At 38.3% G+C, this 20,893-nt stretch overlaps 1 protein-coding gene across 3 annotated transcripts in view; it reads right to left on the reverse strand.

Moving 5' to 3' along the window:
• Positions 1-20,893, reverse strand: part of satb2 (SATB homeobox 2) — a 64,512-nt gene that overhangs the window by 28,212 nt on the left and 15,407 nt on the right. For 2 of the 3 annotated variants that reach the window (XM_017706542.2, XM_017706540.2), the window contains 4 exons: positions 15,574-15,759; positions 4,350-4,476; positions 2,332-2,455; positions 266-368 (listed from right to left, as the gene is read on the reverse strand). In XM_017706542.2, coding sequence (XP_017562031.1) covers positions 266-368; positions 2,332-2,455; positions 4,350-4,476; positions 15,574-15,759 — 540 coding nt within the window. The remainder of the gene's footprint in view (positions 1-265; positions 369-2,331; positions 2,456-4,349; positions 4,477-15,573; positions 15,760-20,893) is intronic. The other variant, XM_017706543.2, reaches the window with a different exon arrangement.

Below are 20,893 nucleotides of genomic sequence, written 5' to 3' on the forward strand. Positions count from 1 at the left end.
AAAAAGACAATTACATTGTTAATAGCAATTATTAAATTACCAGTTGATCATCAGCGTAAATTTCATAATTGTCACAGGCTTCGTTTCTAGTGTTTTTTTTGTTCCAGTTTACAGAAGCAAAGATCTGGCAATGCTGCAAGACAAGCAATGTTGACTAGAAGAAGAATATTTCATTCATCAGTTTGTCTGTGAGTATCACATTGTTGCAGTCAGACATGAACAATACAAAATATAGAATATCACAGGACAGCAGCTAGGACTTTACCTTTAATCTTCTTATACTTCTTATACCAGCGCCCGAACTCTTGGCACTTGGCAGTGGAGACATTAGCGTAGTAGGAACTGTTCACTATAGAAGAGATCATACTCTGGGAAAAGTAAAAAAAAATGTGAAGATAAGATTACATATATATATATATATATATATATGTGTGTGTGTGTGTGTGTGTGTGTGTGTGTGTGTGTGTGTGTGTTAAATGGTTCTTTAAAGTACATTACTGTGGAAAGCCACCCAAGCATGGCTGCGTTAGCACCATGACATGCTCCGAGCCTCAGTGACACAGAGCCGGGCAAAGACAGAAAGCCACACACATATGCTAGCAATTGATATGAGGATCAACACCCACATAGAGTGCTCCACTCAAACACAGCATGCACAGATACATAAATCTCACTGATTGCTCTTTTGCATGGAAGTGAACATGCAGTGCAAGGCTCACACACACATAACTGCTGCAAAACTATTAAAGTAATTTCTGCGGCTTTAGAAATGACTCATAAATTCAACCCAAGTACAAAGCAATATGAAATGCGTTTATATGGAATAGTTTATTCATCAGCTTGATCAATTGTGTATTACAAATCCAAAGCAGATTGATAACTCTTAGTAAAGAGCAGAGAATATATATTAGGTTATCTGGAGAGAGTAAGGAGCAACAAATTAAATTAGAGAACCATAAACTGAATTATTGGAGCTTATAGGCTTTTAGATAGTACCACTGTTTCTACAACACCGTAATGTTTCAACTCCTAATCAGTCCTAGACACTGTGCACTTTCCGTGTGCTGTGCTGAGTTCTTTACCTGTTCATATTAACATGCTCAGGGCGTTCATGAACTTCATCTTCATTCTTTTTAGATAACCTTTCATAGCCTTCTAACATGATGCATGGGTCCTGGGCAAATGTTGTTATATAATGGATTTGATATCATCATTATGTTTACAGTTTTTTTCCCATTTTAACACGTTTGGCTCATTGTTATTGTGCACAAGAAGTCTAATGTTTTATGTACCATGCACAGGTGCAATTTGTGCATTGAGCTAAATAAAAAGTTTATCCCCTGGTCATGTAGTCCATGATATAACTCTATAACTTTAGTGCTTGTGTGTAAGCATGGAGGAGAGAGTGGCTGCAGTTGCCAAGAACGCTAAACTCTTGGATTTCATGGATCCAAATAATCAGGATGTATCCAAATGATAGCTATGCCAGACACTAAGTAATTAGCTTTGATGATGATCAAAACACAGCTGACTTGCCAATAGGTTACAACACCAAGTGTTGTAACAAGTGCAGCAGCACTGAAGGCAGTGCACCTCTTCTGTGTTCCATCTTACCTGCATATGTAACTGTAGAAATGGTTATATTATTTTATTTCATCCCAGGGTGAGGGACTCCAGAACCCTCGCAACACCCCCAGCCCACCCCACCACCCGCACCCTCTCCTGCACCACATTGTCAAAATATTCTACTAATATTAGTCAATGATTTCACTGGTTGATGTGACTGCTTCTAATTACGCTTACTTAAATTCTATATTCATAAAACTCTTATTGCTCTGCATCCTCTCAAGGTTTTGTCATCTTTTCCTTGACAATTTCACACTTGGCTTGCTCACTAGGGGCTTGGACTTGGAAATTTCTGTAAAGCTGATTTGTGACAATGCTGATTGTATAAAGCATTCTATGAATAAATTCTAATTTATATGAAAGCAAAAATTCTAATTGTAAAACAAAAACAAAAAATGTTTCTAAATCATTATTAAAAGCACACAATAAGTCTTTTGCTCCAAAGGTTTGGACACCTGAAAGGTTTGAGTACTGATGAGTGCTCACTGGTGAGTATCACTTTAGTCAGATGTTCTTTCAGTTGTACATTTCTTGCAAAGAAAACTGACAAGCTCAGAACAGCTTTAAATTTTCAAGCTTTTTAATTTTAATGTAAAATTAACCAGCAATAAAATTTGCTTACATTTATTAAAAATATTTTGAAAAGCTGCATATCCTCAAATGTCTGATGAGCAGTGTACATACCGAAAAAAAAAACATGTGTACCTGGGACAGCGGGCACTCTTTGGCCAGCGTGCTCTGGTTCATCTCCTTCAGCAGCTCCTTAAGAGCGTTGCGCACTGTCGCATGGTTCCACTGCTCCGATGGCAGGTCCTCCAGCTTGGCAAAGCTGCAATCATAGGAACAATTACTTCCTGTTTCTCTATACATCGTGACTATCACCTGATCAGTATACTGTGTGATGCACCTGGCACAGCAACAGGAGAAACAGCACCCTTTGCCATGGAGACGCAGAGAAACAAACTGTCAGAAGCAATCCTGTCATGTGGAGTCTGTGTTTATCTTGAAGCATGCAGGAGTAAACTGCAATCAGTGCCTATGAAAGGCCTCTTTGAGTAAAGAAGATAAAAGTTCATGCAGGGCTGTCTCTGTCTTTTTCTGGCACAGCACCAACAATGGATTTATAGATATCCTTTAAAAAAGACTTTGAAAAATGTGTCACTGAATGGATGGGGTCAACTGCATACTAATAACAGAACAAAGACGGATGCTCAGTATGGTAGAGAAACTCACTGGTTCAAAGGCACTGCAGGACATAATATTATACACAGTCATCATAATATTATAATATGTTCGCTACTGAGCCATTGAAATAACTGCTATATGTTCGCTCATATGCTCCTATAGCTCAATTGCTATACAGCAGCATTTCCCAGTCCTGGTCCTGGAGACCCCTGCTTATTTTTTGTAGATTCTCTGCTCTAACACACCTGATTAATGAGATGGAGTTGAATATGAAACTTGAAGTGGGTGTGACTAGAGAAGGCACAAAACTTTTTCTTTTCTGACACTGTTACTAAAAATTTGAGTATTACACACACTGATACAGATTCATTTTAAATTGCTTTACTAGAGCACTTCACTTAAGTTGCTCATGTAAAAGTGGGCTCATGCTCGACCTACACACTCTCCTATCCCGAATTTTCCCTAGATCACCCTAGATTTCGGTTGTCTGTCCAGGACAAATGACACAAGGTTCGGTGATCCAAGCATTTTCATACGTCAGCACTTCCTATGAAGTTTAAACTTATTCTTATCAAATCAAATAACTGAAAAAAATAGGCTAGATTGGTGCAGATTACCCTACATACTGGCAACTGACAATTTGACCATGAAATGTTTAGGTGCCAGGTAGTACTGCAACATGATAATTGAGAAAATTAAGTTTTGTAGGCTCACATGGAAAAGAAATATATTTATTTACTATTTATTTATAATAACACATTTAACAATAAAGAAAATATATGACAAATGCATTATATATAATATATTTACAGTTATATCTGAATATGTAACTGTATTCCAGAATATTCTCATATCTGAGTGGAAATGTTTGTGTTCAACAGAGTTCGACAGTTTCCGAAAAAAAAAAAACTGCACAGAAATCTTTTGTTGCAAAAGGGCATTATATTACATACATGTAATAATACATATATTTAAGTGATGTGTATTGATTTGACTTCAACTATTTATATATATTCTAAAAATATAATTTAGAAATCTATTTTAAAAAAATGTTGTTTCATATAAGGCACATCCACTGAATTTCACAGTGTACTGATGTTGTAACCCTAGATATGACACAATGTAGGTATGACTGCAGGTGCCATTTAGGTGCTATAGACTAGATTTGTTACATTAGATTTGTTTACTTCTAATGTCTGATTCTGTCAGTACCATCTTTAGCAGTGACACAAAAAAGCAACAACAACAAAAAAAATAACTAAAGACAAATATGTGCAAAGTAGCGCTTCACCAGAATCACAACTGAGAATCACCAGTATGGCACTAACAATGCTAAGGTATGGTATGTTCTGTACGGTGCTAGCAATGCTAAGGTATGGCATGCTAAATATAGTACTAGCAATGCTAAGCTCATAGGTTGCTTGAATAAATGTGTCTCCTGAGTAAAATAAATAAGTAAATGTTAACATATGCTAAACAGAGTCAGTGCTGTATACTATCACATTATGTTTGCTACATGCTAAATTTTGACCTCTGACCTCTGTAGTTGGATACGGAGTGTGATCATGTGGTAGACGTCCAGCAGCATGTCTGCCACGGTGGCCTCTGGAGCGTCTGTCAGGCAGTGAATGGGCAATGGGTTCCAACGGCCCACCTTAATGATTCCTGTAAGAGAGATGGAGAGAAAGACAGATGAGAGAGAGAGTTCATTAACTCTATTTGATTGCATTTGTACCTTAATTTCTGCAGCACAGTCCCATTACCTCATCAGAGAGCTGATGACCAATCTCACCCCCACTGTTAGTGAATGGCTGTAATTAAATCACCAAAGCTCCACCCAAAGTCAGGCCCAGGGACCATCACGTCAGGTTAGAAAAGTATTAAGCGTTAACGTCCGTCAGACGTTCTCAGTAGAAAAGCAGGGAGTGAAATATGGCCGACAAAAAGGAAGACAAGGACCACTTGACTTGGAGCTTTATTTGTACATAAACACTGCTCTATAGTAAACGGCATGTTGACAGTTTGGCACATGTTTTTACATGCTGCATTAGAATGATCCATGACATGATACTGGGAGATGAGTCACTATTTATTGTTTATGAATGTGCTGGTTGTCTGTGTTGCATCATGTATTCGGGAAACAGCATACAAGGCTCTTGCTCTCTATTTCTGTCTCTATCTCTGTCCCTGTGGAGCAGTTCATCCCAGGCTATAAAAGCAGACAGCGGGGAACAATGGCAGTAATGATAAGGCCTTATCTATTAAAGCCTTATCAGGCAGGGAAGAGGCACCTGACACGCTGACTGGCGGCTGCCCCATTAAGCACAGCTCCCAGGGGCGCCGCTGCTATTTTACAGCCGGCGAGGACGTGCAGGGAGCGGCCAACGCATCCACCACAGTGCTCCACTCGGACACCCACGCCACCCCCCTCCATTAATGGCTCTGCCATAAACGCCGGTCAATGATTGTTTGATTAACCCAAATTGACCGTTATAAATGCCTCTTGCTGTGCAAAGGATGGGATGGCCGTTTATGGCTGAGGAGTAGTCCATAAAGGCCTTGTATGTGTGCGTTGTCCATGAGAGAGAGGCGGCCATGTTTGTCGTCCCAGTGTCATCTGATTGTCTCTTACAAGCATGTGGAGGCTATCCTGAGCAACTGTGGTGCTTCCGCTTTTGACTGAATGTGGTGGAGAGATCAGACCATGGCTTAAAAACCACCATTAACCCATGATTTCTGAGAAGTAGTTGAAGCATATTAGAAGAATATTTAAGACCGAACCCTTACGGGTCAATCAGGTCAACATAAAACAATAAAGCTCATCTCCTCTATCACTTTTGAACTTTCTCATGCCTTTTCATCGTATGATGATGTTCACATGATTAGTCTTATCTCTTTTTTACTGCTAGTATATGGGCATCGTTTTCAATTGTTGCTTCTAGTGAAACATGTGGAAAAGTGAAATTATATTCTGACGCAATACTCGGCATATAAACATAAATGTACTTGGCCGTGGTTATTGATGAATATTCAGGCTAGTAGATACCCTTTGGCACTTACAGGTAAGCAAGCTATGTGAGGGGACGTAGCCAGTGTTGTAGTAGAGCCAAACGCCCGTCCTGCAGGTTTTTGAAGAACCACGCTGAGCCGTTAAAAATACATGAGCTGGATCTATCATTGACTCCGCTCTATTTATTTCCAGATGTCACAAGCATTGTTGGGATGCACTGCACATGGAAACTGGACCCTCTGGTCTCTTTGCATTATTTACCTATCTATTTTCCAAAAGAGGCACCTACATGCTCATGTACATTCACCCTCATCTGCACGCACACAAAGCTCCTCTTTCAAAGACACTCAATATACAGGGAGTAAATTCATGCTTAGCGTGAACAGACATATATAAAATACTCAGCCCTTGAGGGTGATGGGGGGTGGGGTAAGTTCTCCTTGTCTTATTAGAGACAGGCTGAAGCTGTGAAAACTAAACAATGCAAATCGCATTACTGTCCACTAAATGAGAGCCAGACGCAGTATGAGCCAGACGCTGCCTCTCTCTCCTCTCTCTCTCTCTCTCTCTCTCTCTTTCTCTCTCTCTCACTGGACCTTAAGGCTGTTTCTGTAAGTTGAAAAGCTCCAGCTGCAGAAGTGGCTCAATAGCACACAGATTCACCAGGCTATTCCCAGTCAACACATCATAACCTAGTGTCCCCCACCTTCAGTTAGCTTTGGAGGGTTGAAGGAATACTCTAGAATTTGTAAACCTACTCTCTTTTTGCCACATCTGTAGCAAACACTCATTTACAGACAAAGATTAGTTTGAAAAATGTCAAAGTGACTCTGTTATTCAAGAGCCAGAAGCTACACTCTTTTGTATCTCTTCAAGTGCGCCTTTGTGTTTTGACTGGTACAGACAAACTAACACGACACATTGTGAGCTGTTCCACCCATAGTTTATTCCTCTTGGCTGAATGTTTCTCGTTGAGACAGTGCATCCGTGGCAGCAGGTCTGGCCACCTCTCTGACTTCAGTTAGCTCACTCTCTTCTCTCCTTTACATACTAATAGGCCTTCGGGAAGTCTCGTGTTTTGTTTCATTCCTCCAAAGGTATCTGTGGAGATGTATTCGCCAGATACTGAATTGGAGGACTAAGTGAAACAGATGAAGACAATTTGTGTGCTGCCACTCCCCCTTCTGATCTTCTTTCACTCTCTTTCTCTCTCCAGCCTGTGTTTATATTACTGCAGAGCTTTGATTTCTGCAGTATGAGTCTGTTTTGCTCATTGTCTCGTTGTGCAACACAGCTTGTCTATACGAGCCATCCAGCCATTCTTACTAAAGCTTGCACCAACAGACAAACTTTTCAATATGTGGCTTCATTCTGCTGCAGGTTATCAAAGCAATATACAAGCTCTTAACCCTTTTGCCATTACTCAAAAGCCTCAACAACTAAATCTAATATCAAATGTTTCTTAATGTGTCCACCCTTTGCCTTTATTACTGCTTCCATTATTTTCAGGTGACTTGTGACTTGCTTTCAGTTTTTCATAGACATTTACAGGGATATTTTTCCACACCTTCAAAGCTCAGTCTTAGAAGTTGGTTGCTATTCATGTTTTCACAAACTAAACAATCTCAAGCACATTCAGTGATATTGAGGAACAGACTCTGGGGTGGTTGGGTCCATAGTTCTAAGAACATCGGCAGCTTCTTTGTGTGATTTGCAAATGTTCTTTTTTTGCCTATTTCCTCTTCTCAATTTCAGCCTCTTCACAGCAACACATCCTTTCAGACACATAGCATTGAGTTGTCTTCTTACAGTGGAAGGATCGACAAAAAAACAGATCTAAAGTAGGAGTGCAGGTTCATGATTTCCTATCTCCCAAAAAATTAAAGCGTAATTACTGTTTATCTGATGGTGACAGGTTTAGTGGTCTACTAGGTCAGTTCTGGTGGTCTACTTTTTTTTAACAATTGTTAACAGTTTGATTTGGAAATTAAATAAATAAAAAATCTCTGACTTTTGCATGGTACTGTAATTCTTTTTACATTATAATAATACAGCAAAATCACAACAATAGCTCCTTTTATGACATAACCATTTTTCTTAGAACTTTAACTATGAATTGCTATGAAATACTATGAAACTAAGTCATTTATGTAGTTCTGAGAGCGAAATAATGGCATGTGGACTCTCAAACAGGCCCTTCTAGATTTAAGTTTTAAACATGAATCAATAGGGCAAAAACTTATAATGACCTGACAGAATGAGTTAACAACAAAACTGTCTCACTCTGAGACCAGCTACAACTTTCCATAGAGAAGACGAGCATTTGGCGAGCTTACTGTCATTTACAGTATGCGCCAGCGTTGCACAAACAGACACACACAGAGCCTGTGGTAAGGTCATTAATGAATCATTTTTAACTTGGAAAAGCTTTTTCTCTTTGTCGATTTTTTTCCTCCTCCACTTCAAACCATTGTTCTCTTTGCCACATTAAAATTCCTGCTCCCACTGACGGCTTTTCATGTGGTGCGCTGGTGGCTTGGCTTAAGTTTATGTGTACCCATCCATATACACTCATATACACGAACACCAGATACACACAGTCTGAAACTGCTCTCTCTCTCTCCCCTTCTCTCTCTCTCTCTGTTAAACACAATGAGCTGTTATAGATGCTCCTGGCTGCACACGCTTGACTGGCTGTAAGTGGTATGGCTGTGCTAAAGGGGAAGCCCCGATGTGTGTGAATCAGATACACCACAGATACACACATGCCGTCACTATCAATCACTACTGAGCAGCTTTACATCTTCCTGAGTATACAAATCAGTGAGAAAGAAAGAGAGATTACCTTAACAACCTAATCTATATCAGGTTTAATGACTAAAGATATGTGGTGATTTTATCTCAAGTTCATTATTCATTTTACAATACATGCTAATGAACACTATTATTTCCTGATGTGCCACATTTAGCCACATATTACAATTTGTTCAGGAAAATGCTAATTTTCATCATCTTGAGGACTAATCCTAATCTTAAATCTTCCACTTCTAGTTTTCCAGACCCAGATTAAGTCCAGGAATTTCACCATGTGTACTTCAGTTTAGCCTATTTCCCATCTGGGGAAAAAAAAACCTGTCAGTGTTTTTGAGTGAGTCTTGAATAAATTACTCTCAATTATTTGTATCAGATGTTTAGGTCTGACTTCTGCAGATTTTTGCGCACAATTACTGTTTATTTTTTCAAACAGAGAATAGAGGAAAAACAAAACATAAAATCTGGTCTGTGCCAAAAAATTGCACATTTTATGTTCCATCCATCCATCCATCCATTTTCTAAGCCGCTTCTCCGTCAGGGTCGCGGGGGGGGGGGGGGGGGGGGGGGTGGGGGGGGGTGCTGGAGCCTATTCCAGCGGTCATCGGGCGGAAGGCACGACACACCCTGGACAGGTATTTTATGTTTTATGTTTGAATTTTTTCCCAAAATGTTCAACTCAGCAAATAAATAGACATTTGTTTACTGCAGAGGATAGTAGCATACTTTCAACAAACAAAACAAGTCATTTGACTGGAGATGTTCAAACTTTTGCATGTCACCGTAAATTATATATTACACTTTAATGCTAACCCAGGTGGATTTAGTCCTGACACTTTATATATATTTATGTATCGCTACCATCATCAGAAGATATGTAAATGAAAAAATCAGGTATTAGCATTAGTCCAGAATTCCCATATTGGAGCATCACTAGTAGCAATGAATTATTCCTTTTCTCCCATTAAACTATTCTGTAAATGGTGTAGGAAAGTATGGACCCACATACAGACCTTTTTTTAGTTTAGCTAAAATTCAATTTCTACAGTAAATTATTACACTATTTCTGCAAATATACACTCTATTTTCATTTTCTATATGCTATTGAGATCATCAAAATCAAAAGGTACCAAACAGAAAAAAATGCACAAACACACAAAAATAAAGAAAAAATATATAAAACAAACCAGCTGCTACAGTTCAAAGAATCCAAAATGCCTGCTTGTACCATATCAAGCAATAGCCACATATTTTCATCAAACTGACCCAGATGGCGGTTTGACCCTCAGCGGCCGCATGTCAAACGTGGCAGGGCAACAATGCACTCGTTCTGTAAGCCATCACCACTGTTAATTGTCTGAAGCCTTAAACTACAGGTCTGTCCGCGCATTTCTATAAAAATCCTCAGACCCTTATAATTGAAATAAACAATATCTCCCAGTTAATTACTGGCCAGGCTAATTAAAGAAAGGCCGCGGTGCTGGGAGAGGAGCTTAAATACACTGCTGGAAGAGAGCTATGCAGGACACAATTCAAACAGGGAGAAAATAGCCGGGACTCTGTGTAATTTTGGTTGTGAACCGCAGAGGAAAAAATGTATAATTTAAGCCAGAAATTATTCATTTAACATAAACGCTTATTTTAAAAAACAAAAAGTATTCATTTGAGATGAGGTCTCTCTTTCTCTCTCGCTCTCTCTATCAGTCGCTCACTCACTCATTCCCTTTCTTTCTTTCTTTCTTTCTTTCTTTCTTTCTTTCTTTCTGTCTCTCTCTCTCTCTCTCTCTCTCTCTCTGTATGTTTTTCTGGGGGAGGGTGAAATAGGACAATGCTCTCGTTAATAAAGACTGTGTTTAGAGACACAGATAAACAGACAGATAAGGAAAGAGAGAAAGAGAGATAGAATGCATCCCTTCATCTCTTTTCTTTGGGCTGACCTGTTCATTGAAGGTGGGTGGAGTGGATTGTGTTGTCTCAAAGCTGTTTGCTTTTTCGTTTAGTCTTGCTCTCGCTCCTGTTTTTGATGTTGTTTTAGGAGGTGACTTATTGCTCTCTTATTTTCTTTAAAAAAAAAAGTCTGGGCCTTCCCTGTAAACCAGCTTTCCAAACAACTCACTGTTACTACTACTACACTTCTACAGTAGGATACAATAATAATACTACTTTGACCACAGTTTTCCATTTGATATACAGTACAAAAGTGTATCGTTTCAATTATAAAAAGAAATAGAGAAAATAGGAAGTAGACCACCAAAACTGACAAAGTAGACCACTGAAACTGTGGTGGCCTTTACCAGCAGTTATTCTGTTCATCCTTCTGAATTTAAAACCAATAAACTGCAGCTGTGTCCTCCCAACAAAAGCTTTTTCCCAAATGTGTCACTAACATTACGTTCTCCTTCAAAGAGACACTAATATACACACAAGGAACTACACAAACACACCTTAGCTGTCTCGCAAATTTCTTTCTCATGTGCATCTAATATGGCTAAAGGTGATACTGCTGAATTAGATACAACATAATCACTTACACAAGAAAAGGCAAATTCTAAAAAAATAAGGGAAAAAAACAGGAGTTACCAAAACTGGAGTTCAAGAAATTATGTAAAGTTATAGAGAAAATTGGAATCCTAACCACTTTGCAAGTGCTAGTAGACCCTCATAAAGTGTCATCACTTAAAGCTCTTATATTTGAGAGAGAAGACAAAACCAAGCTCCACTCTTGCTTCAGATCTGCAAAAATCCACAGTTGTTTCTGTCCATCCTTCTGCTGTGAGAAGACAACTCAACACTCTGAAAAACAACTCAACAGTCTGAAAAGATGTGTAGCTGTTAGGAAGCTATTAGTGATAAAAGGAAATAGACAAAAAAGAACATTTGCTCATCAAAAAAGAAGCTGCTTATGTTCTCAGCACAAGGGACTGTCCACCTCATAATCATAACCATTTAATATGATTATTTGGGTAATGAGAAGTAGAAAACACAACCAGCAAAAACATCCCTGCAGATTTCTATGAAACACTGAAATCAAGTCTGCAAAAGACAATGTAAGCTGTAACAAAGGCAAAGAGTGGACACACTAAATATGGAAGATATGATTTTACATTTAGTTGATGAGGCTGTATTCTACAGTTAAATATATGTTTACTGCTTTCTTCCTGATTAAAAACGAGTAATTAAATGACTAATAGGAAGGCCTCTGACTTTTGTGCAGCACTGTATTTTACAGACATTTTTGGATGTCCACTGAATAATATGTATGGTGTTGCTACAAAATTAACTTAGGATTAAAGTCAAAACTATGAAACATTCTTTTATACAGGTTCTATAGCACTTTTACTGTACTTTAATCGATCAAATTAACAAGCAGTAATACAAAAGCAAAAACATTTCCATTTTACATGGAAAATAAGATTATAATGGATTTAAAATGTTGAGCCAAAACAGATGTTTTCAGTTCAATAAGTCTATTATTTTTACAAAACTAGTTAAATCTGGTTCACTTACAGCATCGCCACATGAACTGAAATTGCAAAACCTTAGCTCACCCATCTTACCAGATGATAAATATTTTCAGAAATGAGAAAGGCAGAATTATCTAATTAAGTCGATACTCTACCTTTGAGAAAATAATGAGATCAAAATGTGTTTATCAGTGTTTAAGTTTGGGCCTGTTCCTCAGATAAATGCTGATGTCTTTGTTACCGTGGCTAAACTCGTGGCGATTGCTGTTTTAAATTTTCTGCATACTTTACAGAATACAAGTAAACTTTTCAGCCTTCCAGGAGATGACAACCATGTGCGCAACAATAAATTAAGCGTTATTATGTTCCTTCTTTGGCTCTCATACTCATAAACAAATGCAGTATTTCACACACACACACACAAACACACACACACACTGTAAAACACACTCAGGGACTACAAAGGCATCATGTAGACACAAACATACATTCCAATAATGATGTCCTACACACAGAGTACATTCTTTCTCTCTCCATCTCCTTTGTTCTCTTTTAATGAGTTTTTCAGGCTGTCATTCTGTTATGCTAAACAAATGGCCTTCCTCTTTTTCTTCTCACAGAGACACAAACTGTTTATCAAATCCTCGCTCCTGTCAGCAGCTCCACACTCAGGCCTGCTCACAGTGCTCTGTTACTCTGTTCGACGGCCTTCCACACTGACTGGGCCAGAATCACGTCACATCACCCACACTAAAGTATAACAATTCGCTAGTCCAAGTCATTTTCATGTAGAAGTGGGCAGAAATGACAATATTTTATTGTTATCATGATCAATAATCTGTTCACACTTCAAAACACTGACCAACTGCATGCTTTATAACATTCTTTTTTGTGTAATTTAACGCAGTACAATGTGCTTGAGTTTTTGATGGCTGTTTTTAAATGTCGCACTTTTGTCTGTGTCATGATACGTATTGTGTAAATAATAGTTATGGTGTATATTTTACACAATAAATATCACAATATTTATTTTTTTCTGAAGTTTGATAGGTTGGAATAAACAAAATGAAACAGCAGATTTTAAAAACAAACCTTGAAAACAATGATTTCTTTTATTATTTACCATGAAAGTGAAACATGTAGTTGGTTAGTGTTTAAGTACTGAAGATATGAACAGCATGCTTTTGATGTAATGTGATGCAACATATTATTATAACATTAAATACTGTCAATTTCCACATTCCTATGCGCACTCAGAAAATGTCTATCTTTTCCTGTAAAATGTCTGTCTTTTCCTAAAAATACTTTTAAAAGTGCAGGATCAAAAGAAAACAAACTAAAAATATATCAGATAATTCTAGCAAACTTTAATATCTATTATATACCATAACCTTTAATATTTGTTAGTTTAATGGTCTCATTTTTCTTGGTCTGCTTATACCTGTGTGGATTTTTTGCACGTGAGTCATGTTTACATCACCATTTTTCAACTTTTAGCATTGTGTTTATCTTTAAACAGGCTGTTTTTGTTACTGTTCCTTTATGGCTCATATATGTACAATCCCAATTCCAATGAAGTTGGGATGTTGTATAAAACATAAATAAAAACAAAATACGATGATCTGCAAATCCTTTTCAACCTATAATCAATTGAATATACTACAAAGGCAAGATATTTAATGTTCAAACGGATAAACTTTATTGTTTTTTGCAAATATTCACTCATTTTGAATTTGATGCCTGCAACACATTCCAAAGAAGCTGGGACAGGGGCATGTTTACCACTGTGTTACATCACCTTTCCTTTTAACAACACTCAGTAAGCGTTTGGGAACTGAGGACATTAATTGTTGAAGCTTTTTAGGTGGAATTCTTTCCCATTCTTGCTTGATGTACAACTTCAGTTGCTCAACAGTCCGGGGTCTCCATTGTTGTATTTTGCGCTTCATAATGCGCCACACATTTTCAATGGGAGACAAGTCTGGACTGCAGGCAGGCCAGTCTAGTACCCTTACTCTTTTACTACAAAGCCACGATGTTGTAACACATACAGAATGTGGTTTGGCATTGTCTTGCTGAAATAAGCAGGATGTTCCTGAAAAAGATGTTGCTTAGATGGCAGCATATGTTCCAAACCTGTATGTACCTTTCAGCATTAATGGTGCCTTCACAGATGTGCAAGTTACCCATGCCATGGGCACTAACACACCCCCATACCATCAGAGATGCTGGCTTTTGAACTTTGCACTGATAACAATCCGGACAGTCCTTTTCCTCTTTGGCCCGGAGGACACGATGTCCATGATTTTCTAAAAACAATTTGAAATGTGTACTCGTCAGACCACAGGACACTTTTCCACTTTGCGTCAGTCCATCTCAAATGAGCTATAAGAAGCCGGCGGCGTTTCTGGGTGTTGTTGATATCTGGCTTTTGCTTTGCATGGCAGAGTTTTAACTTGCACTTGTAGATGGAGTGACGAACTGTGTTCACTGACAATGGTTTTCTGAAGTGTTCCTGAGCCCATGTGGTAATATCCGTTACAGAATGATGTCGGTTTTTAATGCAGTGCCGCCTGAGGGATTGAAGGTCACAGGCATTCAATGTTGGTTTTCTGCCTTGCCGTTTACTTGCAGAGATTTCTCCAGATTCTCTGAATCTTTTGATGATATTATGGACTGTAGATGATGAAATCCCTAAATTCCTTGCAATTGTACATTGAGAAATGTTCTTAAACTGTTGGACTATTTGCTCATGCAGTTGTTCACAAAGTGATGAACCTCGCCCCATCCTTGCATATGAATGACTGAGCCTTTCAGGGATGCTGCCTTTATACCCAATCATGACACTCACCTGTTTCCAATTAACCTGTTCACCTGTGCAATGTTCCAAACAGGTCTTTTTTGAGCATTCTTCAACTTTCCCAGTCTTTTGTTGCCCCTGTCCCAACTTCTTTGGAACATGTTGCAGGCATCAAATTCAAAATCAGTGAATATTTGCAAAAAACAATAAAGTTTATCTGTTTGAACATTAAATATCTTGTCTTTGTAGTCCAACTTCATTGGAATTGGGGTTGTAATTGGTGTCTGTTTGGACTGGCTGTCCTGTATTGTGACTCACTCAAAAGAGCAGTCTGACCTGAAAAAATTCTTATCACTTTAGTATGATTGGGTGGCGTAGACTGCTGTAGGCTGAACAGGTGATCACCTTAGTTTCCATATATGAACCAGATGGAGTGAGAAATCAATGGTATGTTTTAAATAATATGTTCCTTTCCTATTATACAGAAGGGATGCTAGTGTTTTTTTCTATATTTGTACCTGCATTTTTTCCTTATTTGTGCATATATTTAAACAAATGTAAACCTTCTAAACAGATTTACAGATGTTATGCTGAAAGTGTGTCTTTCTCCTGTGAAGGCTTTCTTACAATAGTGATGATGTGCAAAACTGAACTGAGATCAGTATATGAACACTCACCCTGAGCCTGGGCTGCAGAGCTGTGGGAGTAGCCAAGGGCCAGCAGCGCTGTCTCCACCAGCTGAGTGAACAAGATATCCTTCCTGACCAAGACAAACTCTGCATGCTCCTCACGACTCTCTCCATCCATTACCATCCCTCCATCCACCTGCTCCACCACACAGAACACAGGAATCATCAGACCTGCTGAGAGAGAGAGAGAGAGAGAGAGAGAGAGAGAGATAGAGAGAGAGAGATGGAGAGAGAGACAGAGAAAGAGGGAGAGAAAAAGACAAAGTGAGAAAGAGAGAGTTCTTTTAAACCTCTTTCTATATATTATTTCTTTCACCTGTTTAAAAATATATAGTTAATTGCTTTAGCAATAATGTAACTTATAATAATGCAACATTTGTGCCAATAAAGCACTGCTGAATTTTAAATGAGAGAGATTGAAATAAAGAGGGAGAGAAAGAATGAGAGAGAGAGAGAGAGAGAGAGAGAACGAGAGAGAGAGAGAGAGAGAGAGAGAGAGAGAAAGAGAGAAAGAGAGAGAGAGAGAGAGAGAGAGAGAGAGAGAGAGAGTTTCTGGTTCGATTTTATTAGAAATGATAAATGATTAATGATTAATAGTTTAATCGCTGGAGTTTTGAATGAGAGGGTCAGGGCTAGTCATTCATAACGGTTCAGGCTACCCATGCAAATATTAAGTGCAGAATAAACCGCCTTAATTCTCTATCAAACCAACCCCTCTACCATTTATCATCAGGCAGGTCAGCGAGTACAGCTCCCTCTCTTTTACAAGGTAAGCTGATATCTCCTCAAGATACAGCACTAAGAGTTAACGGTCAAGTCTTTAGTGGATTTAGTTGGAAGTGGCAACGGATATGCAAACCACCTTTACCACCTCCTCTCAACACTGTTCTGGATCACTTCACTGTTTTGCGATCTCTGATGACTCACTGTACCTAATTTAACCCTTTAAACTCAGAGGGACCCATTTGCAGACTCTTATTCCTCACTTATATAGCTTACATATGTCTTTAAAAATTGACATCTGCTGATGTGAGGATGGGCATGATTTACAGAACCTAAAAACTGCAGCACACAGCTTAGGTGGGATAAGGGATTTAGTGCTGTGCTAGAGAATCCTGCATCACACAGCAAACAACATATTAAGTGGGTCAACATGTCCCTTTAATAGTAATAACTGAAGTTTAAGCAGTTAAATTATATGTGCAGTAAACTTGTGTGTTTCCACCAGGCAAAGCCTGCTTCTATTTTTCATTTTCCTCGCAGTGCTTTGTTTTAGAGCTCTCTGAAGGCTTACAATTAATTAAACCTCTCCAAAGAACAGAGGGACTGAAAGCATTAGGCAAAACCAACCACTAATAATAACAGCAGACTTGTGTGAAATGCACACACGCATGTCTATATGCTACAAACACACAACAACATGGCTCTCTCCTATTTTCTCTCTTTCGCACAAGCACATACATTATACACACATATATACAGCACCCAAAAGCCTCTTGTTTTAATCAGTCAATTCCTATATTTCTATTTCCTCCCCATTAATCATCCCAGCTCCTAGTTCAGGATCGTGAATGCTCTTATGGAGTGAATTACACTCTATGGACCTGTGCCAATTCAAGTAAGTGAATTTCCCCCAACAGGGAAATATAACTGTCAACACACAACTCCCAGCAGTGCTCTCTCTCTCTTTCTCTCACTCTCTCACACTCTCTCTCTCTCTCTCTCTCTCTCTCCTGTCCAACACCCCAATGTTGATAGGCCCTGTTTCGTCATAATACATTGTGCAGACATCTGCATGCAGTATGTGTGTGTGAATGACTCCTCTGTGTGTGTTAATGCTGAGCTATGTCACTATCTCTCTACATTTGTGTTTGTATACATTTGAACACAGTGGACTGTATGTACAGATATATGCACATAAGTGCTGGGGAAGCTCCTATAATCAGTAATCGAAACTGTTTTGAGGTAACTGATAACACAGCTTCTGTCTTTTAGGTTTAGTCAACTTAATTTAGTTAAATTCTCAATTAAATCAACAATTACTTTAAAAAGAAAACAGTGAATGTTGTTCATTTGTAATTCCTGAATTAGGACTCCCCTACCTCTCTCTGAGACTCCTGAACATGGAGGGCTGTGATGTCACCACAATTCAAACTCAGAATATTCGAATTATTTGGTAGTTACACAGTTGCGCCACTTTAGAGCTGCAATAGTATATAAATGTCTACATCCAGAACGAATGAAAAATTTACCGATTGTTTCTTAAATAGTTCCTTAGGCTCAGACAGAGAGCACTATTTGAGCTTAGATAAAGAACAGTCAACTGTGCTGAAATCAGTATACTAGATGAAAGTGTTCAAACCTTTTGTAGTTGTTGGTGAAAATCTTGGTGAAAACTTCCATTGTCAGGAGTTTAGTAGGAGGCACCTAAACCACCACCGGGTACTATGGGGCAAGTTGTGCAGTCACTTTGGTTATATTATGTGTGTGTTGGTACATATACATACTGTGCACAGTTGCGTGTGTGTATATGGTGGTGTGTGTGTGTGTGTGTGTGAGAGAGAGAGAGACCTCTTCTCAATGATCTGCTGTGGTTTGGAGGAGACACATTGAGTTTCCGCTGTTCAAAGACAACCTCTCATTAGGACTAACCATCGACCCCAACTGCACAGGGCACAGGAAAAAGCCCTTTCCCTCTCTTCCTCAAACACACACATGCACACATGCACATACACACACATATGCAGTCAGGTTTTTCAGGTAGTTTCTCTCTTTTGTCTCATTCTTTTTATATTTTATATATACAAAGGACCTGTCAATATGATGTCTAAGACCTTTGCACTCTATATGTAATGATAATGTGTTCTATAGGTAGAGATGGCATACTGACACTGATCTGTATCTGTATTGTACAAGAAGAATAAATTTGGTCCAATCTTGCAGTGAATCAAGCCTGAAATAACACACACTCCCATTATGTTAGCTGCTATTCTTCCTGTGGGGTAGCAGAGTGTTTGAGCAGTTTGAGTATGATAGCCCACTTTAGAGTGCACATTTGATTCTATTGAATTGGTTCAAAACACACTTCAGACTTTCAACTGATTCAAACCTCTTACGTGATTCTATACTTTTAGTTTTTTTTTTTTCAGTAATGTTTAATAATGTTATTCTATGTTTAATGTTATTTAATGGTATGTAATTTTATTAACTTATTATGACTGAACCATTTTGTCATTATTTGTCAATATTTTCACACTATCTAACTGCACACCATGTAGCCAAGAGGGACAGGGATGCAGTCTCACTTCCTGCTCTAAAATCCAAGGGGGTGGCTTTTTTTTTTTTTTTAAAGTGAGTATTATTTTCACAAGTTAAAGTTTAGGGGTTAGGGTGGTAGGAGGGGGTAGGAGGTACCCTACAAATGATGCTTTTATATATATATTTAACTTAATACTATCTCAATTAATGCTATTCTAAACAGATCATAATATCTATTTAATATCTAAGGTCTGAATATGTTGTTTTTTTTCAAGTTTAAATTGTTTTTTAATGTGGAACTGCAGTTTGAGCTAATTCTGTAGAATTGTCCATATATGTAAGCATGCGAAGGTAAAATTAATAGGTTTTCCAAACCTAACCCTAATCTTAATCTCAAAAAAAAAAATCCTTTACCTTTACACTTTTAAAAAATGAAACACTTTACAAAGTCAGGAGCATCTTGTTCATCTTGATATAGTAGGTTCACAGTACTCTCTGTTTGTCCTATAAAAGTACAACATTTTATTCCTAAAAATGTATGAAAACAAACAAACACACGCACACACACATGTGCACAGATTGAAAAAGTGGTAAGCTAGCTCATGTCACTCTTTATGTTTAGCTTACTTACTGTCAAGGCAAGCAGCTAATTGATATTGATGGCAGTTTGGCTCAATAAATAACGTCAAGTGCATCAAATTAAATAAACTCCCACTGAAATGACAGGGAATGATGTGCAAATATAATCTGGGTTTGGGGTTTGCACGTGTGTTTGTTTTTTTTGTTTGAACAAACCCTGTTCTGGAATAATAGCTGCCAGTTAAAGTCAAGACCATACCCAATATTTCAGAATTTTATTTCTGTGACTATGCTGTGTAGATCTGTGTGTATGTGTGTGTGTGTGCATACGTCTGTGATCGATAACTGACCCAGGCAAATAAATCAGGCTTCTACAGCACCGTTTTATTAAGTATGCTTGGTGTTATATAGTTCCCACGACACTACTGGGGCCACATTAGTGTATGGGATGGAATTGATTCTTATTGTATGCTGTGGCTTAGCCTTTTAATCTAGTCTAATAAAATACTCAAATAGACCTGGCAGCCTTCAGAGGGAAGTGCATAAACTGGCTTAGGAGCCACAGGACATAGCAGATGTGAAAGCCTAGGCTGCTATTTAGAACAGCCCTGAACACTTTCTAGTGCTTTTATAGTATTATTCTTTTTTGCACACTCAAAGCATCCACACGTTGGCCTGCAAACTCCTTTCGCCTTGGCTGAAAATATTGTAGGTTCCATTTAAAAAGAATCCTCTTTGATTTACAAAGTTAGAGACCTCATGCTGTTTAAAGGGACCATAATCTACAATCTTTTGTTTTTCCACTTTTAACATTTGTTGTAATTCCAACCTTTAGTTTCCAGCCTCTCTTTATCCCTTAGAATTTGGCTATTTGATGCTGTGCTCTAAGGCTGATGTATGTAAATTACCTCTGATCTGATTGGCTGCCCTGTATTATGTCTTGTCCAAGAAAGTGGATGAAATGTTCAGAACAAACTGAAATTGTCAAGGATGGCGCATAAAACCCTTCAGACACTCCTTTCAGATGTGCAGATCCTTTGGAAGGTTGCTTCCTGATAGCTAATGCAAGCTGGTGGGCTCAAGTACTGTAGCCTAAATGGGGTGATCACATGTTCATGTTTGTGATCTTACAACTGAATTAAATTTATAATTGTTGGAAGAAAACCTTGTATCTCCATATTTTATGTTTTTCAGTTTTTCACGTAAGTTAAAAAATGCCTATTGCTCTTTTAATTTTGCATAAAGTTCATGATGAATGGACTAAAACAAATGACCCATCAACATGACTTGGAAAAAAAATCTGGTTCCATTGACTTACACTGAAAGTAAAGTAGATTTTTTCCTTCTCCTGTAAAGTTACCATTTTGGAGGTTTTCTTCCGACAACTTTAACTCTGTACAGCCAGTGTGCATGCAGTTAATAATTAGCCTCAAGATGTAATAAGCCTGGTGGAACAGTGTTTACATGGTAC

The sequence above is a fragment of the Pygocentrus nattereri genome, chromosome 6, assembly GCF_015220715.1.
Source record: "Pygocentrus nattereri isolate fPygNat1 chromosome 6, fPygNat1.pri, whole genome shotgun sequence".
In the NCBI taxonomy this organism is placed as follows: Eukaryota; Metazoa; Chordata; class Actinopteri; order Characiformes; family Serrasalmidae; genus Pygocentrus; species Pygocentrus nattereri.